General features: G+C 42.1%; 2 protein-coding genes across 2 annotated transcripts in view; one reads left to right on the top strand and one right to left on the bottom strand.

Annotated features, from left to right (window-relative positions):
- Positions 1 to 24,131, bottom strand: part of cnksr2a (connector enhancer of kinase suppressor of Ras 2a) — a 323,355-nt gene that overhangs the window by 1,631 nt on the left and 297,593 nt on the right. The window lies entirely within an intron of this gene.
- Positions 5,171 to 13,737, top strand: LOC135253432 (kelch-like protein 34). Its single transcript, XM_064332716.1, has 2 exons — positions 5,171 to 10,655; positions 10,739 to 13,737. Exon 1 carries the CDS (start codon positions 5,896 to 5,898, stop codon positions 7,669 to 7,671), a length of 1,776 nt encoding a protein of 591 aa, XP_064188786.1. The 5' UTR covers positions 5,171 to 5,895; the 3' UTR covers positions 7,672 to 10,655; positions 10,739 to 13,737.

Raw genomic sequence — 24,131 nt, 5'->3', positions numbered from 1 at the left:
TGGCTGCAGTAGGTCAGATGTTGTGACTGTAAAGATGAAGAGGAGGTAAAAAAAGAAGGTGAAAATGGTGGCAGTCAGTCAGGGGGGTGAAGATGGTAGCTCCATGTAAACCCAGCAAATCCTCTTTACTTCTTTGCAGGATGAGTAGGCTCCCTGAAGTTGTGCTGGCATTTGAGAGGAATTAGAAACCCTGGCACAGCATCCAAAGATTTAAGAGAGGCCAGCTGTACCTCCTAATGATCAAATCCTTAGTTAGATTTGTACACCCATAATGCACTGCAGCACAGAATTTAATCTTGTCCAGACCATTGACAGTATATAAATGGATGATGACACCACCATTTTCAATGGGTGAGATGAGAGGCCGATCGTTTCACTTTTTGATCGGACACTTGTGCAGTGGACACTGGGAACACAGAAGATTGCGCAGGTGCCAAGCCTCTGATTTCAGATGCAAAAGATGTACTCCTTGTGGTAGCTGCGCTGTAGAATTCAAATTATAACATCAAGGTTACAACGTGAAATAATCACGATTCACAAAATATCCTTGACATTTTGATATACAGTATATTCCTCATATTCTCAAAACTATAATATGTAGTGGTTTAGGGTTTATTTTTTAGGGAGCTTCTTTTTCAAAAATTGCAGCACACTCTTTTGAGGTTGTAGGTTTATGATGTCATTACTTGTGCAGTAATGTTTGAAGAAAAAAAAAAACGTGCTGGTGCTAACCACACTGGCGCTATTGAGCAAGAAGGTCAGGAACTAAGCTTCAAAAACAATGCCCAGTTTTGGCCCACACATTTGCTTCCTTCAATGACCTGTTTTGGAACCACTGATTAGGAATAGAGAATACAAAATCCAAGGTGAAATAAATGCTACATTTTTTGTTGTTAGTTTAAGCCAAAACAACTACTCAAGCATAGCACACAGCATAGGGTATAAAATGTTGCTGTATAAGATAAGTACTGTCATTTATAACACTCTCCAAAAATAACTGCAAATTATTTTGTCTTTTGGTGCGAAATTGGAACGTGAAATGCAAATATTTTGCACTGAACTTCATTTCATATTCCACAAATCTCTGCCACATTTTTGTGTTGTACCAGAGTCTGTTGTCTGCAATGCAGTGTTACAGGGTGAAAGCAGATCCCTTGGTCAGTCTACATTGAGGCCCAGCCCGCCACTCTTGTTGCACCCAAAGCTGGGAAAAACTGCTCCTAGATATTGAGTCCAAGTTAGTGTGACATATATACCAGGTGTCAAATGCCAGCTGTCTTAGCCTGGGCACACAGTGACCAAACAACTGCAGCTGAGATCAGGTCACTAAAACAGCTTGAAATTCCTGATCATCAATCCCTCTCCAAAGTCCTGACCCCTGGCCTTCACAAAGAGAGAGATGGAATGAGAGATGGTCTAAGGGAGAGGTAGATAAGAAGTGAGAAACTTGGTGGATAGTGGGATGGAGTGATATAATCACAGTTTGTCAGTAAAACAAAAAGAAAAAGTGATGGATTAGGGAAGGACACAGAGGCTTGGAGGTTCAGCAAGTATCTGTGGACAGAAACTGTGCTGTGAGTGTATTCTGAGCAGCAGTGGTTTTCTGGATCACTGGTTAAGCCCAGTGTATGACAGGCAGACCTTTACTGAAGGACAGACTGACAGACAGGGTGTAAATACGTAGAGTGTGTCTCACTTTCCCATTTAAGAAGGATGACCTGTATACAGTGCCATCTGAACTCCCCCACAGGAGCTCTCTCTCTCTCTCTCTCACGCACACACCACAGACATATAATCATAAGCACATACTATGAACACAAGCACACATAGGAAACTGATCATTGTTCATTAAATTCTAACAGAGTATATGTGAGTTCTAGAGTTATAAAATGTTCAGTGATCATTTTACTATGCACAGACTGTGCAAACGCTCTACCTCTCAAACTCTCTCTCAAGGCAGTTTGAAATCTTCGCAAAGGAACAATGATTTTTAGTTCCTTTTCAAATATTTTTATATTTGGATCTCTATAGCGCCACCATGTGGTTGCATTGGGCTAAAACCTTAGGGCTAGAGTAGGTCATGATGTAGTTGCCAATACACACACCAGGTTTCATAACCTTATGCCATAAAGTTTTGGAATTATTTGTATTTTGAAATAAGCCACACCCACTGAAAATTCATTGGATTGTCATTTGGCCATTTGTTGACATAACCTCTTGAAAAGTATGTCTGTATAAAGGTATGAAGTGAAAAGAGGTAAAATACCAAATTTTGTTGGTAGGTGAAGCATTTTAAGTGTTTTCAAAAAAATTCAAAACAGTGGAAAATCCAATATGGTGGACATTATGGGTCCTTGAGGCAAATTTGTTCCTCATGAGTAGAGGGACCTCTGCACCAATTTTTTGACTGTATTAGATGGTAGTGATTATGATGCTGGTCTAATGAACTAGGGTGCTGGTTCAGGGGAGTTGAATCACTGCAGGCTTGTCCGATAAGAACAACAGCAACAAAGTCCAAAACCTAATCTTTAATGAGAAGATGACAGGGTGTGTGTGGTTCTACAAAAATACAAATGGAAATTATAATCAGATTATTGCAGCTAGGTACATGGTAATAAAATGATATATACAATACAACAAGTAAATGGAAATGGTAAATGGTAGCCCATTTACAACTCGTTAGGTAAACAAACCCCATTATAATAGCGGGCTTACTTAACGAAAGAACTGCGGTAAAAACACGGCATATCAAAACAAATACATGCATTGAACTAGATATGAACACAAGGTAGTTAAATACACTAGAAGTTTACTAACAAGTCTGTATAATTCGCCCAGCTAGCAGCTTTGAATTACAGTGCAACTAGGGTATATAACAGGATAAAAATAAACGTTTGTGCAACGCACGATAAACAGAAAATACGTTTAACATAATGCAATGTATAGCTAGCAATATCGGCTACTATCAGCTAACGTTACTTATCTTTTAAATGACAGTAAATATTGCCCGTAACAACTCCAGCAAAATATTAAGAACGGTACTCAAATTTAGATGCACGCACACAACATATCTATTAGGATGCAGCACAGAAACAAATCTCCCAGCCCTCTCCAGTAAACAAGCGGACCATTACAGACGCTCTGGCGCTGTTCAATTGTGACACAATGGACATGTTCATGTGCTGTGTGCATGGATTGCACACAGTCAGTCCCCAACAGAGGATGCACCAGTTACGTATATATGTGAGATATTAATGGACTTTGTAACAGTGACACTAGGGCAAACAGGGTGCAGGTACTGGTCTTGTGAATGTCAAAATTTTAACACCACCAGGTGTTCAATCTGCGCCATAATTTAAGGGATCCAAGAGTTCAGATATCCAAACAAGCCTACCAAATTTCTTGGCCATTCTAGCTTACGTTTATTTGAGGTGAAAGGGGAGAAAAAAAGAATAAAATAGAAAAAACAACTTTGACACTCCCAGTGACCTCAAGATCAATTGTTGTCTCTCAATTGTTGACAGAGTTCACATACAAGACTACGGCTTCAATCAACACTTATCCTTAATTTTGACTTACCAATAAATGCAATTGATACAATTATTCTGCACAAACTGTTTAATGAGTTTGGTTTAGTGATCACTGCACTTTAAAAAATTTACATCAAATGCTCATTTCCATGGGGCTGATATGAAGGGATTCTCATTGACCCACACCCCAGATTTTCTCAGTGTGAGTGATGGTGAATTAAAATCTCTACCATTCAAATGAATGAGTGTGGTAACAATAAATGAGGTTTTTGCTTAACAATGGTGCAAATAGAACTACCAACCAGAATTTTGCATAACAATGGTCCAAATAGAACTACCAACGAGAGTTTTGCATGACAACCCTCATTGTATGACAACCCCATCGTACATTATTTTCCAATAACAGGATAACCTGTCGTGGTTTATTCCTTGTTCTCCATCCTCTGTGGTGCACCACTTTCTTCCCTTCTCAGTACCAAGCACATCAAAGAGGAGTTGGCTGAAAGGTGAGTTGAATGATACAACATCCTCTGGTGTGACCATAATCAAACATATTGTTGTTTGTAGTCTAATGTTTAAAAAAAAAATCATACTCAGTATGTACACCGATCAGCCACAACATTAAAACCACCTGCCTAATATTGTGTGGGTCCCCCTCCTGTCGCCAAAACAACTCTGACCCGTCAAGAGTTTTTTAAATCATGTGGAAATAATTCACCCTCTAACAATATCTTAGCTTTTTATAGCCCTGTAGCAACTAACAATGTAATAAACTACCAATAGTGTAATAACTCCCAATAATGTAATCCATTTCAAATTTTTAATGTAATAAAAACCAATAATGTAATAAGTAGTAGTAGTATTAGTAGTAGTAGTAGTAGCAGTAGTGTACTTTATTGATCCCGGGGGGAATTTGCACTGTTGCAGCATCAAAGACAACAAAGTAACACAATCAGATACAAATTTACAGTTGATACAAAATATCAGATACAAATATATACAGAAATCCAAATATACCAGAGGACACCTTCAGAGGTGGAGTCCATGCCTCGACGGGTCAGACGGGTCAGACCTACACAATATTAAATAGGTGGTTTTAATGTTGTGGCTGATCGGTGTATGCTTGTGTGCGTGTGAGACAGAAAAATGGTAGTGGTGATAGTAATGGTGGAAGTAGAGATATCTGCCATGTCGATGTGTGTGGTAAGCTGACACTAACACTGGCACAGTAACACGATCTGGCCTCTGAAAGTCATATATCTCTGTCCACTTCCTCAAAGAGCAAATGGTAAACAACATACTTTCTCTTTATTTCTATCACACAAACACATGGTTCAGGAATTTACCATAAAATCAGGACAAGATTCCATGACATACAGTACAGTGCACACTCTTTGTCTGTCTCTTCATTGCCCATTCATCTCACATTACTAATTAAACAACATGCTGTTAATGTTCAAGCTTAAAACAAACCTAAACTGATCACATGAACTTAAGCCTGTGGTCAATGTGCTAGAGATTGTGCCCTAAGAGTGTCACAGTGTCCTTGTAATCACCCCCATGGCTGTAATACCACCAGCCAAACCCCCTGAATGCAGGGCCCCAAGCCAGCTGCTATTCATGGATGATGATTTGTATAATTCACAAGGCTCTCGCCCAGAAGCTCTGCTGTCTCAAAACTACAGGCCGTAAATTGTTGAGCGGTTCAAACACACCACATGCACATCTCTCTCTCCCCAAGCTTTCTAAGCCCCCAAAAAACTCCTGTCTCAGCAGCTTGACTTATGCATTTAACTATATACCGCCCTGCTCTACCTCCCAAGTACTCTTTCCCACCACCCACCATGCCTCATACTAACCCGGTCATGCATATACCCAGGTCCTGCAATCCTTCCCTCTGACTAAGCATCCTATTTCTTCTGGGGTGAGTTCAGATTCACCAAACTGCTAAGCCCCCCGGTGCTGATTCAATCGTTGCAATACTCCCAAGCGGAGTGGAGCGAAAGGGTAGCACAGTTATGCTGTGGCCCCCCCACCACCCCCGTGTGCCCCCTGACACTTCGTTGCAATGAAAGAGTAGACATACCTCATTCTGTTGGAACAAACAGGGGCACGGGTCACGGGATGGATCCCTGTCTCTGCCAGGCTCATAATACCACAGACGAGATGTTTTTAAGCGGCTGGGCAGGCGTCTACCCACCCCCCACCGTCTCTCTCCCTCTCTCACTCTTTCTCTCTGATTAACCCCCACAAACATTGCGCTAATGTGCCAGATGCCTTAGGGCGACTGTGAGGTCGACATCGCAGGAGCAACGGCCCCTTTCTATCACAACGCGTTGTGGCAGGATCTTCCTGCTGCTTCAAGATGAGCTACTTCCTGGTGCTGAGTGAGACCTACGGGGGGAATGTCCTGTCGCGGTACCAGCGGCTACGAATGGAGGGCCGCCTCTGTGATGTGGTGCTGGTGGCGGGAGGCGGCACCCGCTTCCCCACACATCGCAGCCTGCTGGCCTCTTCCAGTGACTACTTCTGGTCCCTTTTCCAGGAGCACACTCATGAGTTCCAGGCCCCAACCATCTACCTGCCCCTGCTGTCTGATGTGGGCTTGAGCCACATCCTGGACTTTATCTACTCATCCTGGCTCTCCATGTCTCCCTCCACCCTGGAGGATGTGCTGGAGGCTGCTTGCTACCTGCAGGTCACCAGTGCCATTCAGCTTTGCAGCAGCTACATCGCTGACAACCTTTCGCCTGACAACTGCTGCTTTTTCGCCAACATCGCAGCCCGCTACGACATGGCCGATGCCCTCTCCGCTGCTAACAGCTTCATTGCGCAAAGGATGGGGGAGTTCCTGAAGCCCGGGGGTGGGGACTGGGAGGGGCTCCTGGAGCTGAATGCGGACTCCCTGCGGGTGGTTCTGAGAGCTGAGGAGATGCCTGGAGTGCAGGAGCTGGCCCTGCTCTCCCTGCTGCTAGACTGGCTGGACCACCATAAGCTGAGCAGCCTGAGGAGCAACTTGTTGCTAAGCAATATCCGTTTTGCCTTGGTACCGCCAGAGGAGCTGACCCTGCTGTGCACCAGCCGCCCTGCACTACAGACTCCCTTCATAAAGAGCCTGGTCCTTAAGGCGCTGGAGTACCACCAGCTGGGGGCATGCAAACCTCTGCTGCAGACCACCCACAGCACTCTGCGGACTCAAGCCTGCAAGGTGCTACTGGTGGGCGGGGGCCCAGAGGCCGACCGCCCTGAGAGGGAGGTCCTTACCTTCGATCCCCACTTGAGGAAGTTTCACTCCCTCACCCTGCTTCCATGCAGGGTCCAGCACCACTGCGTCTGCACGCTGGGCAACTTCCTGTTTGTCCTGGGTGGAGAAGTGGTGGAGGTGGACGAGAGCGAGAAGGTGATTGGCAGGGTGGTCACTGGCCAGGTGTGGCGCTACGACCCCAGGTTTCAGCACTGGGAGGTGCTTGCGCCGATGAGTGAGAGGCGGGCATGGTTCTCCTGCTGCATGGTGAACAGGGTGATACATGTCATCGGGGGGCGCAGCGGCAGAGGAGAAGAGGAGGTGGTACTGGACACGGTGGAGGCATATGACATGCAGGCAGATTGCTGGCGGAGGGCCATGGACCTCCCACAGCCTATACATGGCCAGGCCTGCGCCACACATGGGGGCACCATCTACATCTCAGGCGGAATTCATGGCAACCATCATGAGAGTAGCCGGGAAGTCTACAGCCTGGAGCCCTGTGGGAGCCAGTGGGAGAAACGGGCCCCTATGTCCATCGCCCGCTACAGCCACCAAATGGCAGTGGTCAGAGACAGGATCTACACCTTTCTAGGGATATATGAGCCCTTCTGTGACATCGAGTGCTACAACCCGGTGCAGGACGAGTGGACCCGCCTCCGGCCCCTGCTGAATGACCGCTTCTGCTACGGCCTTACACTGCTGCCTCCGCCACACGATGAGCAGGTGCTGCTGATCGGAGGCCGGAAGTGGCGAGATGCACAGGAAGTGTCCACACCCAATGTGCTGGCATACGACACTGAAAGTGATAGCTGGAGGGAGGTGTGCAAGCTGCCCAAGCCACTAAGTGGGACACAGTGCACCCTGATGCACATCCCCGACCTCACTGAGACATAGATATGCCCCCACGGCACAGCTCTCACATGGGCACACAAACACATGTGCACCCACTCGCATGGCGTGGTCTGCAGCTAACAGAGTGGAGACCTATCCCCGGTGACAAAAACTTCTGTGGGTGGAATCTTGGCAAGAGAGGTCTAAGGGACGGTCTGCTATCACTGGAGACAGCTCAGTGTGCTGATAGGTGGGGTCAGCAGACCATAGACAGTAATGTGGTGGGCATGGGGGGAGGCATATTTCTCATGGCGATGAAAGGCTTCTTCCAATGAATGAGTAATGGAGAAAGAGTGTGAGCTAGGAAGTGAAGAAAGAGAAAGACTGATGAAGAATGAAAGAACATTAAAAAGGGCATTCTTTGGTTCAAAAAGAATTGAACAGTATTAGGTGAGTCGCAGAGAAACTATGTCCGGGTGTAATCCAGATATAAATATTTATAATTGAGAACTATTTTGCCAGCGTTAATGTGTGGATAAAATCCAGTGTTACAAAGGGAAACCGCATAAGAATTTAACATAGCTGCAGCCTAGTTTTCAGGTTTGTACACGCACAACTGAAACAGCCAGACAAGTATAGAGGATTTGATAGGCATGTCATATACTTTAATAACACAGGTTTGTTTTTCTTGGCATGAGAGACCTGCAACTGTAAACTGTAAATGATACAGACTAAAATATAATTGACAATTTGTCTGCATTGTGACAAGGACTGCACCTTTAAATTGAAACTGCTGTTTTGATACCGATAACAGAGTACAGCAAGTGGGTTAAGTAATTAATTAATCTCTTTAATCCACAGCCCCCAGCATGTGTGTGAAGATCTGAAATGGTGGTCACTTAAGAGTAATCCTCATTCTGTGGTGTGGTTAGAATAATGGTTAAAGAGGGATTCATAAAAAACCATGAGCTTTGACCCCAGGGGGTAACAAGGGTGTGGTAATTGCCAGTGACATGAGTAGAGGGTCGTTAAAGGAGTGATCATTAGCAACAAACTTCAGGGAGGAAGGCAGGCTTGCTGAAAGAGGAGGGGCATATCACCGCTGTAGCAGATTCCTCAAGATTCCATCTGCCAATCTGATCATTTCATGAAAACCATCAGCGATCAGAAACAGTTTAATACCATGTGAATAATATTCCTTTATAAATATATTTCCACATTATATTATTAAAGAATCAGCTGAAATGTATTCAATGTAAAAAAAAAAGTTACACATACAAATCACACATTTGAACTTTTGTTTGCACAATTTATAAAATTGGTCTGCATACCAAATGATTTATAGAAAATTTACTGAAGCACAGCAAACTCAACGCTGAAGTACAGCATACACATAGACGTATATGTCTCACCAAACTAATACAAGCACTATTCTAAAGCAATGCTACCCCATGTTTTCTACATGTTCTCATGTAACTTGGTCCTGTGTGTCTTCATTTTGTCAACTGAAGAGAATGTGCAATCTGAAGCATTATGTTGGGGGATCAATATGTAAAATTGTGAATTTAGTCAGCAACTGAGGTGCAATGTGTCATTGCTGGTAATATACAGAACTGGTTCAAAGTTACACTTGTTGCAGGATGTTAAACCACTATTTGCACTTTTTCAGGCTTCTGAAAACACAATGCATGTCTAAACCTACCACATCAGCAGATGAAGCAATGCAGATAATTATACCACAAATCAGAAACTGCAGATAGGAAAATGAGCTAAATAGGCAAATTACTGACGAGGAATGGGAAAACAAGATGTGCAAAACAAACAAAAAATATATTATAATAATGTGCAATATTGATCCACAAATTCAGATGTGGAATTTTGTTAGTGGAAGATATTTTTTAGTAACTCCTAAAGCTAAACCAAGACAGCTGGGCATGCAGTCTCCATACTGACTGCAGCGCTTCCGAATGGCAAGCCGTTCTAATGACAAACCCTTCTAATATCTTTTGGGACTCTCTAGGTCTATGACATTTGGATGAAGGACACTAGACTATGAAAGACCGATTATTTTGACAGCGGTTTTTTTCCATATTTAATTTACATGAAGATCTGGTGCCAGGGGACAGACACATGATTAAAGCATTTCTAGCCGCCAGGAAAAAGCAATCACCCTCTACTGATAATCAATAGGAGACCCAACAACCAAAGAAAATCACTTTTTTTTGTCAAAGGGGTATACACAAAGGAGAATTTTAATTTGAAGTCACAAAAAGATGGACTTCAAAATGATTTGAAATTACTTTTATCAGTTTGTCACTGTAAAGTATCACTGCCATGAATATTACATGGTGTATTTTGTTGGTATTGAGGTGGCAATAATGCAACCCAGTTTCTTTTTTTACAAAAAACAATGAAAGATAAATTACAAAAAAAATTAGTTCTGTATAATTATGCAGAATAACTGCCTTAGATTAGTGCTACACGCAGACTACACTAATAGGAAATAATAACTGCACATCAAATCTCCATAGAATATTTACTGTAAATTATTACTGCTACTACATGTACTGAGAACTACAGGAAGGAGTTAAGATAAAGAATAAGACTGAGCCACATCTCACTTTGCTGACAGTGGCTAATATCTGCCAGCTAATTCTTCCGGGTATAAAGAGCAGCTCAGCAGGTTCCTATGCCCTCCGAGTCACTGTGAAAGCCATAGCCGCCCTTCTCATCATGGCTCATTCCAGCATATTTGGGGTTCTGTAATGGGCAATTCTCTGACTGCTGAGATAACTAAACATAACATTTTTGTGGAATGTGGATTCCCTGTGTGGGGTGCCTTTGTTTCAATACATATGCAGTTGTGGACACCACCTGACTGTGGTGTGATTTATTATGTGAACCATTATGGGGTCAAGATATACAATATAAAGGTGATATGTGATGTAGTTTGCAGGGTGACACAAGTGTATGTCTTTTGACATCAACACAACACAGTGGAAGTGTTGGAGATATGGTTTTGATAAACTCAAAATGTAATATTGCTAGTTAACAACTTCTAGTAAAAGAAATTATAATTTTTATTAACTTCAGTTATCCAAGGAGGCTTGTTTGAAATGCCATAAATAAGTAAGTGACAACTATGCACCTCCCAGACACATACAGCAATCTCCATAATGTTTGGGGCAAAGAAATATTTTTTTATTGATTTGGCTCTGTGCTCCACAATTGTAGATTTGTAATGAAACAATTCATATGTAGTTCAAGTCCACAATCTCAGCTTTAATTTATACATTTTGGTTTCAACATTTAGAAATGACAGCACATTGTATACATAGTCCCCCACATTTGAGGGCATCATAACATTTGGGACATATTAATATTATGTAAATGAATGTAGTCATGTTTAACACTTTGACGCATATCCTTCCTTGGCCTACCAGGCCCTTTGTAATTCCTCACAGTTGGTCTCATTGGGCCTCATTCACCAATCGTTCTTAAGAAGAATTTTCTTCTTAAAACCCACGTACGCAGTTTTCACAAAGATTCTGACATTCACCAATGTTTTCTTATTTGGGATTTATTCTTAGATAAGAACAGAATCTACGTACACTCAAGAGCACACATTTGAGTGTTGACATGTTTGTGCAAAATAATTGGTAATTGCATTTTTTTCAATTTTATAGTTGTATAATATTATAGGATTTAAATTACAATAATATTTTTATCATTTATAATATTTTTAAATTATTATTTTCATTATTGTAAGGTTCATTAGCATTAAGGTGCCAGGTTCTGCCTCAGAGGGTGGTTGCCTCAGTGGGAGTTCATCTGTAAATAAATGATAATAATCAAACCATTGTAGTGACCTTTTATTTTTGGGGGTTTCAATTATGCAATGTTTGGGCTATACTGCAAAAGCAAATGTTTAAATTTTGAATACAAACTAAGCACTTAGGTAACACTTTTTAAACACATGGACACGTTGAAGAAGAGAACACTTATTCAGAGGCGTCACTAGGGGGGTGCAGACCACAGCGGGTGACACCACCAGAGGGGGGTGACACCAAAATGACTGGCAATAAATTTTTTGTGCAGTGTTCTGTGTAGCGACGGGTTGAAACGGCTAATTTCTCCGATGCAGTTTACTGCCGGTTGATTTAATTAGCGGTATTAATGTGACAAGAAGCGCTTTGTCATTTGAATGCATAACACGCAATTCATTGAGCCCACTCCCACCAACATTTTTTTTTTTTTGCCTCAGATTTGACATCAAACCTTTTTTTTTTTTTGCTTAATCTGTTGTGCGCCCTTCTCCGGATACAGCGCTCACTGAACGAGTAATAGCATCCCATGCATCTTTTTTTGTGTTTTATTTTATATCCACTACTGACGCTATTAAATATGACAGGTTGTTTGCTGTTCACTTCCTGCAGCAGTACCTCTACTTCAGAACTACTGAAGTTTTTCTTACGTTTGGAGTCCGGAGCTCCACCGTCTTTAGATTTTCGTTTGGGCATTCTTGACTTCTCTCTCAACTTTTCTTTTCAATTTCTGTGTGTGCACACGGCCCTGCAGTCTCATGCCCTTATGGGGATTGGCGGGGCATTTACCTTTGCTAATTAGGAACAACTGGCACGCGCTTTCAACTTACAAAGACAATGGGATTCATCATTTATAAGAACACAGGTGTGAACAATTCTGCGGTTTAAGAACATGTCATGAATCTGACGTAGACTTTTCTTAGGACCTTTCTCGAGAACAGATTTAAGAGAAAACTTAGGAAGATATTGATGAATGAGGCCCTTTCTTCTTAATGATGTTCTAAACAGTTGAGTTTCATAATGGCTTCCTTGGCTATCATTGGCACAACTCTGGTGCTCATGTTGACAATGGTCAATAACAGACTCCAAAGGCAATAAAAAGCCTAGAATCAAAACTAGATATTGAAAGCTCTCTTATACCTGCACTAAGTCAGCAATTGAACACACCTGACTAAACAGAAACACCTGTGATGCCATTTGTCCCAATAATGGACTTGTCTTAAGACATAAGAAGAAAAGTAATAAAGGATTATTTTTTCATATGAGCAATGTACTTCTAATTAAACACAGTGGTTCTTTAATATAGATCGGCTATAGATATGTAAAGGGCATTATTAGTGACACATGAATATAAACCTGCGACAAGACCAAGCTCTGGCCTTCAACATGTTAAACTAAGATTAGATTCAATATATGTATATTCTTTAAAAATAAAACAATATTATAACAGGATTTCCATAAGTGCCTGTACTCAGTCATTTACACAACATATTTGTAAAACTGTGATTAGTTTGAAATGATGATGCTATTGGCCACATCACATACCTAAAATATGTTTAATTCTTGTTCAGGTCATATTTGTTATGATATACATAAAAGTAATAAGAAAATTGCAACTGTCTTTAATCAGCCTTTTTTAAGATATGTTGTGAATGGGGTTCTGTATGCATTCAAAGTCATGTTACAGTTGAATGAGTGCCATCTGCAGGAGAACTGCCATATTGCTGCAATACTGAAGATAACCTAAACATTCTGTTGCTGTGGACACCTGATTCTGGACAATAGAAAGCAAGGGGGGTGAAACAGAATTTTCTTCCACCACCTGTTGAATGTCCAATAACAGCTGCCTGCCTGGTAAGACAGGAGGAAAAGCAGCCACACCCACGCAGTCAATACAGTGTTTATTTTAAGAGCTTAACTTTATTAATGCAGATATAGTCACATTTGTTTAAAAGCTGAAAAGAAACAAAACAAAAATAAAATAAATAGTGTGGTAGATGAAGAGAATTAATAATAACACAATTAATCCTTGGAACAGTGTTGGGGACACATGCTTTAGTGAAGCATGTTGAGGGACCGTATCCCTGCACATTGGTATGGTATGCAATACAGCTCTTACTTGTATGCTGCAGAGTTCACAATCTCCCATCCTAAAATGCACTCAGGACATTACATTTCAACATATATATAACAGCATTGATCATAATATTTCAAAATTATCTGGCAATAGTCTCAGTATCATTATCACTTTTTCTTCTCACTTTTCTGTGATGACTGAGCCCATTTTGGGGCCAGTGAAATAATTTATTGCCTTTTTCACAAATTTGGAGGCTTTTTCACTTCTGTGGTAAACACTCACAAAAATGTATTTTCTATTTTTTATTGTAGACAATTTGTAATATCAATAAATCATGCAAAACAACAAGTGATCAAATACGTATGTATATTGTGTGTGTGTATGTGTGTGTGCAAATACATAACTATATAAATACTGACCAGGACATTAATGTTCATGTGGATATGAGGTTGGCAATAGAGGTGAATACCTGGCTTACCTGTGCAAAATCCACAATCCTAAACTTCAGACAAACATTTATTTATGTATGTGCGACTAGGGCCACCAACAGAATTGCTGTATGGAATGCATACAATATACTTGCAACAAAAATGAAATAAATAAATATGCATAAACCCACATCAACAATTAACTGCTCAACATTATGTATTAAAATGTACTTATGTAGGGGGTAGCCAAATGGGCATTTTGAATGTCTAACCCCTGAATTCCACCGGATGCGGCTGCGTCATGTTCTGGCTGCGACGTGGTTTTGTTCCTTCCTCCACACAGTTTCAAACCCGACTGGGAGCTTTTCAGAAGCGGAGCGTTTTGTCTGCCCGATTTAGTTGACTTCCCGATTTGGTCATTTTTCCTTGATTTTTGTGCTTCTACCATGGTTAAGTAGGCTACGTAGTTAAATGGTTTCTTTTTTGTCTGTTTTAATTGTGTTTATTTTTGTTATTTCCTACTTTGTTGTGCTGTAGACTACAGACAAAGTTAATAGCCTACAGTTAAGTTCAGTTAGGAACAACATGGATCAAAGATTTGTGGCTGTGTTTTCGTCGTTAAAAATACATTCATATATGATCAGGAGTCTGCCAGGGACGTCATAGTGGGGGGGAAAGTGGGACTGACTACCCATTTCTTCTCCTACTTGAAGCGTCCCAGAAGCAGCTTCCGTCAAAAATAGGCAAGGCGCATATTTTTAGCAGAGCGGAGAGCCGCTTCTGGGACGTTTCTGAAACGCGCTGTGGCGCATCTGGTGGAACCACAAGCATCGTCTAGAGTGGCCACGATCAGCTCCGGCGGCCACGTCGCAGCCGGAACGTGACGCAGCCGCACCCGGTGGAATTCGGGGGTAAGACTACCATTATTTTGTTCAGGTGTTCTGACAAGTAGACCTATACCTCAGCATGACTAACCTATGCAAACTGTGCAAGTTTTTAATCATTATCAATTACATCGTCATAATTTTCAGGCAGTTTAAAAAATGTCTTATGGTCCAGAAGCAAATAATTAGAAAGCTGTCTGAAACTCTGTACAGCATTACTTTTTTCTGTTCTTTAAAGTTACAATCTCGAAGATTTCAGTTTCGTTCTCTTTGGCGGTACCAATGGCGAGAAGCGGTAATTGCAGGTGTGTTTTTGGACCTCACTTCCCATAGATCCAACCGGATCCAACCAGTGTCGCCTGTGTGACGTCAGTCAGTTGGCACCTGGGCCACGTCAACTATTACACTTATTATTTACTGAATAAAAAATGGTTGTTATACAAGTAACGTTATGTACATACTCATTCAACATTAGGCTAACTTAAGCTGTCTTTACTCTGCCGAGCCGGGTTAAAATGCTGTAGCAGACCTGGGGTAGAATTACTGATGATCAATTTCCACAATCGTTCTTTATCCACCTTTTGCTCGGTATGAATGTCTTTACACTGCAGAGAAGAATTTGCGGGCTTCGCTGTGGCTTGTGCAATTATGTATCTCGTGCATCATCATCGTCCCCACTACCCTCTGCCAACACTGGAGGAAATCACACCCAAGCTGGCAAATGCATGCTACTTTAGCGTAATGGATGCACGATATGGATAAAAATAGACGAAACTTACTAAGGCCTCGACGGAGTGGTCACCATTGTAGACGACGTCCTTATCTACGGCGCAACCCCAGAGGAACATGACATTAACCTCCGTGCCATGCTACGATGATCACGAGAGAAAGGAGTCCGGCTCAACTCTGAGAAGAGCACAATCAGAGCTACCGAGGTCAGCTACTTCAGGCATCGAATCAAGCCGGATCCAGCGATAATCTCCGCCATTAAGATGATGGAGCCACCAAAGAACCATGCGGAAATGGAGACCGTGTTAGGCATGGATAATTACTTAGCCAAATTCACCCCCAGCCTCTCCAAGATTAACGCACCTATGCGCCAGTTGCCGAAGCAGTCCAATGAGTTTCTGTGGGACAAACAACATGACACTGCATTTCAGAAAATGAAGGATGTTATCACCAGAGAGCCGGGGGCCAGTCCTTGCTTACTTCGATCCTGACAAAGAACTCAGCTTACAGGTGGACGCGTCAAAGTATGGGCTAGGCGCTGTGCTACTGCAAGAAGGAAGACCTATTAGTTATGCTTCCAAGTCTCTCACAGACAGTGAGACCAACTATGCGCAAATCGAGAAAGAGATGTATGCAATTCTGTTTGGATTCAAGCGCTTCCATCAGTACGCCTATGGCCGACACGTCTGTGTGGAATCTGACCACAATCCCCTGGAGTCAGTCATAATAAAACCACTAGCTGCAGCCCCGCCAAGGCTACAGAGAATGATCCTCCAGCTACAAAAGTACGATTTCACCATTGTTCACCGTCCTGGTAAAGATATCCTTGTCGCCAACATACTCTCCAGAAAATCACTTACCTCTCAGGACAGCAGCCTTAGTGAAGGGATGGATGTGCAAGTACACACAGTGTACAGCAGCTTACGGGTGAGCGATGCAAGATTGCAGGAGATCCAAGATGAAACAGAGAAAAATGAACAGCTCACAATGCTGAGCAAAGTCATTCAAAAAGGATGGCCTGAGGAGAGGAGAAAATGCCCTCAGAGCGTGTCTGAGTTCTGGAATCACCGAGATGAACTGTCCACAATAAACTGAATCATCTTCAAAGGGGAGAAAATTGTCATTCCTACCAGTCTCAGAGAAAAGATGTTGACAAAGATTCATGCAGGCCAGAAGTGCAAACAAAGAGCATGTGACATTCTGTTTTGGCCTGGAATGACCAAGCACATTTAGGACATTGTCGGAAAGTGCTCCACTTGTCTAGAACGCTGCCCATCAAATGCCAAAGAGCCCATGATACCTCACCACATCCCAGACAGCCAAACAGTTGTATAATTAAGCAATAGCTCACTGTAATATTCATATGTGATAACACTCTGAATCACTTACCATTGCATCAGACATCTGTATAGACACCTATTATCTGTATATCTCAGCGCCTAGGGGTCCTTAAGGTTCGGTTCGTCATTTGCCCTGCTATGTGCATAGTCACCTGCACCATTGATTATTAAAATACAAAAGGGGAGGGGCAAACCGGCCGTTCATAGAAAATGGTTATCAAATATACAGCGCAGATTATATCGACAGACATTTGGCAACCGAGCATCACCTTCAGGGCGCAAAAGCTCAAACCATGCTGGCAGAAGGTAAATGGTCATAAATCAACGTAGATCACTGAAATTTTTATACTTGGAAGTGATATTAGATCTGCCAACAACATTTACATCTTATACATAGGTTCCTCTGTGTTGGTTGCATTCGACCCAGTAATCATGCTGGAGCATGAAGCGGTTGTGGGGGGGTTTAAATGCCTTTATCACATCACAAAACGTGAACAGGCCCACCACACTAACTACCCAGCACTACTGGACCTGGCAGATTTCCTTGGGTGCAACTACTTTGAGAAGCTCAGGGTAAATGGGTAGTAATTATTAGGGTTGCAATGATTATTTGAATAATTGATGACTATCAAAAAATGTCATAATCGATTAATTGTTATAAATTGAAAAATGGCTGAAACAATTCACATGGATACACATTTTGTGAGACAGCGGCCATCCAATATGAAGAACAAGTTAAAAACAACTTCACCTTGTGTGCACGAACATTGATTAATGTGCTGCTCAACTCACATGACAGAGGTGTCAGCATGCTTTCAAAGCACATGCCTATTGAACTATGAAAAGAATCACTTGTTGTAGCCCTTCTCAGTTGCAATCCATAATTTGCGCACAAAGCCGATGATTAGTCAATTAATCGTTGTAATAATCGTCAGATAAATCAATTATCAAAATAATCATTTGTTGCAGCCCTAGTAATTATACATTATGCTACTTTTGATGTTAGAATTATCACTTAGTAATATTACCAAAAATGATTAACATGTTTTAATATTAATGCAGTCCATTTAATATTTGCTCTAATTCCCTTGAAGATTTTTCTTTGAATCCATATAATATTCACGGAGAGAGAAACATCTGTCTTCACTGATTCAATGGCTGGGCCCCATAAGTGAGGACTATGATAATAATAAAGACTAGGGGGACAATAACAATATTGATTTTGCAAAACCTACATTTCAATCTTGTGTACATTTTTCCACATACATGGACCAGAAAGGTCAGCTTTGGAGCATTTTTCTGGATCTTGTGTCTGTGCCAGATGGGAGGGCTGCAACACAAGTGTCTGCCATACAAAACGTTCTGTGGGTGAAGAACATCCCAACCCAGAAGCTGTTTGGCCTGGGGACTGACAGGGCAGCTGTCATGACTGGTATGTAAACTGATGAACAGAATTATAATGGAAGGATAGGATATTGTGCTAAATAAATATTTCTCACATTGAAACAGGACACAGCGACGGTGTGGCTAAGCAGCTCCAGGATGACTACCCCTGGCTGGTCAATGTTGCCTGCGCTGCCCACCGTCTTGCTCTGGCATGCAAAGATGCCTCCACCCTGGTGCCCTACATGCTCACGTTCAAGGGGCACCTGCAGCAACTACATGTATTTTTCCACAACAGCTGCAACAGGACTGCCGTCCTCCAGTGTGCCTCCACGGCTATGGGTCTGCAGAACTTGACCGTGAAGGTAAATCATAAATCATTCACTTACACTCAAATACACTTTCAGGAGGTTAAGGACACTCGCTGGCTGTCACAGCATCAGGCCATCGTCAACCTGCAGCGGAACCTGAGCGCAGTGTTGGCAGAATTGGCTGAGGAGGTAGAGGTAAACCGGTGCCCAGCAGCCAAGGGTTTCTACTCCTTCTGTGCCACATATCGGTTTGTGGCCTCAGTATACCTGCAGGCTGATGTGTTGCCCCACCTGAACAGACTGTTGAAGGTATTCCAGAAGGAACAGGTCAACTTTCTGGCCATTGAACAACAGGTCTGTCAACTTTCACTAACAATTAACATAATGCAGTCACCATTAGAAACCATAAAAAAACACTTAAAACCACACAAATCACACCCAAAATAATTGTGTTTAAGGTCCCTGTCACAGTGGCTCTCTCAGAGCCATAAAAGACGCTGGTGATGCCCAGATCCCTGGCTCTTTCCTGAGCAGGCTTCACCAAGAACTTGATGATCCCAGTGGTCTGGGATCTTTCCAAATCAAGGATGAAGAGGTGAGGGAGAGGAGAGGACGAGACCAGGGGGTGATGAATAGGGAGCAGCTCTGGCAAAGGTTCAGGGGACATGTAAATGTATTTTCCATTTTAGAACAACTACTAACCTAACACGTTGCTCTATTAATGCATTTGTCGATGACCTAAGTAGTGACATATACAGGTAGGTGTTAAAGCACCTACCTGTATGTGTTAAAGCACCTATACAGCTTTAACACCTACCTGTATATGTCAATCAATCAACAATTTTATTTGTATAGCGCTTTTAACAAAGCAGCTTTGTCACAAAGCAGCTTTACAGAGAACCAGCCCCCAAAGAGTAAGCCTAAGGCAACAGTGGCAAGGAAAGACTCCCTGACTGATAACAGGAAGAAACCATGAGCAGAACTGGACTCAGAGGGGGAACCCATCTGCCGTGGGCAGGCACCGTTATGTTATGGAAAATCAACATTGGCAAGAGGCGGGGGTGCCCAGCTGGTCTAGCTGGTCTAGGGCTGGGGCTCCGGGCCAGGGGGTGGTGCTCAGCAAACTTGGGCTAGAGCTCCAGGCAGGTGCCCAGAGCCGAGGAAGATGAGAAAAAAACATAGGGGGGGTTCAAATGGTAGATTAGCAAGCAGACCAGAAGAGACAGAGGTGCCTGCATGCGATAAGGAAAACCCCGGCAGAATAAGGCTATGGCAGCATAGCTAAGGGAAACAAAGGCAGGGGCCAACACAGCCATGAGGGCAGGTTTGAGACAGTCATCACCAGACCATGACCGGTTCAGCTTAACACAGCACTACCAATGATGATCCAGTGACAGCACTAACCGCTCAGTCCACCAGAGCTATGCCCACCACCCACTCCTGCCCCTCAAATATAAGAGAGACTAAGAAGATATGTTTTGAGCCTAGCTTTAAATAAGGTGATAGTGTCTGCGCCCCGAACATGGGCAGGCAACTTGTTCCACAGGAGGGGAGCACGATAGGAGAAGGCTCTACCACCTATGGTACTTTTAGCTATTCTAGGAATAACAAGGAGGCCTGCACCCTGCGAACGGAGCGTTCGTGAGGGAATAGAAGGAAGAAGTAAATCATTTAAGTACAAAGGGACAAGCTCATGTAAGGCTTTAAAGGTAAGAATAGTATCTTATATTTTGAATTTAACTGGCAACCAGTGAGGTGATGCTAACACTGGGCTGATGTGCTTGAATCTCCTTGTTCTAGTGAGAATACGAGCTGCTGAATTTTGAATTAGCTGGAGCCCTTTCAGAGAGGAATTTGTACATCCAGACAAAAGAGCATTGCAGTAATCTAATCTTGAAGTAACAAAAGCATGAACTAGCTTTTCTGCATCATGTAAGGACAGTATTTTCCAAATTTTTGAGATATTTCTCAAGTGATAAAAAGAAACCCTAAAGATGATTTTAATGTGTATATCAAATGCAAGATCTGGATCAAAGGTAACACCAAGATCTTTGATTACAGCAATTGAATTAATGGAGACTCCATCAATGTTAAGCATATAGTCAGATAGTTTGTATCTCAGGGACTTGGGCCCCACTACCATTATCTCGGTCTTATGGGAGTTTAGCAAGAGAAAATTTTGGGTCATCCATTCCTTTATGTCTATAAGAGAGGCTTTGATCTTTGACAGCTGGACAACTTCACCAGGCTTAACTGATAGATACAACTGGGTGTCATCTGCATAGCAGTGGAAATTAATGCGAATAACTTGTCCCAGGGGGAGCATATGAAGAGAGAAGAGGGCCCAAGGCCCAAGTACAGATCCTTGTGGTACTCCATATCTAACCCTGGATTGATAAGAGGAATCATTATTAAAATGCACAAACTGATATCGTGCTGATAGGTATGATCTGAACCAAGAGAGTGCCTGTCCACGGAGGCCTACAAGATTTTCAAGTCTATCCAGAAGGATGAGGTGATCAACTGTGTCAAATGCTGCACTTAAGTCTAAAAGCACAAGTACAGAGATGCAGCCATTGTCGGAAGCGAGGAGTAGGTCATTCAGTACTTTGACCAGGGCTATTTTAGTGCTGTGAGAGGGTCTAAAACCAGATTGAAAAACTTCCAATATATGATTGGAGAGCAAAAATGAACTAAGTTGTTTTGAAATGGCCTTTTCTAATATTTTAGAAAGAAACAGGAGGTTCGAAATAGGCCTATAGTTAGACAGATCATTCACATCCAAGTTTGGCTTCTTAAGAAGGGGTTTGATGACTGCATTTTTAAGAGTCTGTGGTATGTGTCCAGATGCTAAAGACAAATTGACAGTATGTAACATTGGTGTTCCAATCACTGGTAATATCTCCCTGAAAAGCTTCATAGGGATAGGGTCTAGAAGACAAGTAGAAGATTTTGAGGAATTAACTATGGAATTAAACTCTATGAGATCTATTGGAGCAAAAGAGTTCAGATAGGCCGCCCGTCTTTCTGAAGATTCTTCTGAAGATTCTGCATCCATGCGTTGAGTGGATGGAAGGGCAGACCCTATATGAGGGGTGGTAGGAGAACTTTGAGTCTTGTCCCTGATTTTTATAATTTTGCCATCAAAGAAATTCATAAAGTCATGGCTACTAAATGATATTGAGTCACATGGATCAACTTGATTCTTGGTCAGTCTGGCAGCAGTGTTAAACAGGTGCCTAGGATTGTTTCTATTTTCATCTATTAAAGTAGAGAAGTATGAGGAACGTGCTGTGGAGAGGGCATGTTTATAAGTTAGTAGACTGTCTTTCCAGTCCTGGAGGAATACCTGCAATTTAGTAGAATGCCATTTGCGCTCAAGTTGGCGTGAAGCTTGTTTCAGAGCAGGAGTATGGTCATTATACCAGGGTGCTAATTTCTTATAGCGGACTTTCCTCTTCTTAAGAGGTGCGATAGTATCCAGGGTTCTGGAAAGTACGTAATTTATGTCGTCTGTCAGCTGATCGATTGAGCTAATGCTTGCATTTTTGTATGCGTTTGGGTGGGAGCCAAGAAAATCTCCACAGTGCACAAATGAGCCTGGGAGCTCATTAATAAAAGCATTTGCAGTCCTGGAGGAAAGCATACGGCTAAGGTAGAATGAAGGATCTGGTGACACATGACAGACTTGTGAAAGTTGGAAATTAATTAAATAATCGTCTGATAGCACAGGGTTTTTAGGCATAACTGCTATATTTGCTATTTCTGTATCATAAGTTAAGACCAGATCAAGAGTATAGTTATACGAATGTGTGGACTGATGTATATGTTGATTGAAGCCCATAGATTCAATGATAGACAAGGATGCTGATCTGAGAGGATCGCCTTCACTATCCATGTGACTATTGAAGTCCCCTACAATTACTACTTTATCTGAATTAACAACCAGGCTGGAAAGGAAATCAGCAAACTCAAGTAAAAAGCCACTGTATGGCCCTGGTGGCCTGTATACAATTACAAGGAAAAAACTGACTGCTTATTTTGTCCGGATGTGCAAAACTGAGAACAAGCACTTCAAAAAAAGTTACATTTGAAGCCGGATTTCAAAGTAGCAAAAAGATTAGAATTATATACAGCAGCAACACCACCGCCACGATCCGTCAGACGGGGAACGTGAGTATAGCTGTAGCCAGGAGGGGTGGATTCATTTAAGGCAATATATTCATCAGTTTTAAGCCAAGTTTCAGTTACGCATAAGATTTCAACTTGGTGATCAGTAATTCATTAATTTACAAGAGTTGCCTTAGGGGCTAGTGATCTGATATTAATTAATCCAATTTTTAGCTGAGTTTTTTGTCAGCCGCATTATTAGTAGAATAACATGGTCTGGTTTTTTGCAGATTAGCCATACAAACACCCCTAATGGGCTTCTTAGCAAGGCTAAATTCTGGTCGAGGTTACAGACACTATCTCAATAGCATGTAACCTGGGCAGCAGTTTTTGGGAATAAGCAGAAATCTGTGTAAGACAGTAGGTCTGTTGCCTGGCCTTGGTTCTGGTGTATCAGGAAATGGAATTTCTAAGATTACACGATAAATTACTAGAGATAAGAATAGCACCCTCCCACGAGGGGTGAATACCATCTCTTTTCAAAAGACCAGGCCTCCCCCAGAAAGTATTCCAGTGGTCTATAAAACCAACACCATTTGCAGGACACCAAACAGACAACCAGCGATTTAGTGATGCCAATCTGCTGTAGATTTTGTCACCACGCCTTGAGGGAATGGGGCCAGAGCAAATAACTGACCCAGATATCTGTTTCGCCAATTCACATACCGATTTAAAATTATCTTTGGTGATCTCCGATTGCTTCAATCGGATATCGTTAGCGCCAACATGAATAACAATTTTAGAAAACTTAAGTTTAGCCTTAGCCAGCACTTTTAAATTTGTCGCTCTAGCCCCGGGAATGCATTGTACTGTGGTCGCTGGCAGTGGCAGCTGGTGATAAAAATTTTGGGGGGGGGGGGGCGCAGTTTTGGGGGGGGACAAACAAACTGAAGCAGCACTTCATAGCTCAGCAAATAAAATTTAATAAATAAATCTAAAAGCAACACAACACACTAATGTTGCCTAAACACTGGCCAGTAGCACTACTTGAACATATTTTGCCCTCCTTAATAATATAAAATAATATGTAGAGATTACAAAATGCCCATTTCACCTACATCACCTAAAGTTACCAACAGGCAACAGCTCAATTTCTAAATATGGAACTACTAATCATTTTTACTGCCACTGTTACATTCTATGAAGTCATAAAAAAGTAGGAAAATATTAGCTAACTCCAATGTCATTTATAGAGCCTTCTGCTGCCATCTGCTGGACAAAATGTGAATGTGAATTCTGAAGTTTAAAGGAGGCAACAAAATTCACTATCCCACGGAATATCCCGGGATTATCGGAGCTCTCACTCTCATCGTGGCCACGCAAAGCCAACTCAAAGGCTCCACAAAATTTAACACACTCTATTATTCTGGACAGGAT

Source organism: Anguilla rostrata, chromosome 4, assembly GCF_018555375.3.
Source record: "Anguilla rostrata isolate EN2019 chromosome 4, ASM1855537v3, whole genome shotgun sequence".
NCBI lineage: Eukaryota > Metazoa > Chordata > Actinopteri > Anguilliformes > Anguillidae > Anguilla > Anguilla rostrata.
The sequence above is the reverse complement of the archived record's forward strand: the minus strand, read 5'-3'. Positions and strand labels throughout refer to the sequence as shown.

Excerpts from the sequence above, each read along its gene's own strand:
- LOC135253432 (XM_064332716.1), top strand. The coding sequence starts at position 5,896 with ATGAGCTACTTCCTGGTGCTGAGTGAGACCTACGGGGGGAATGTCCTG.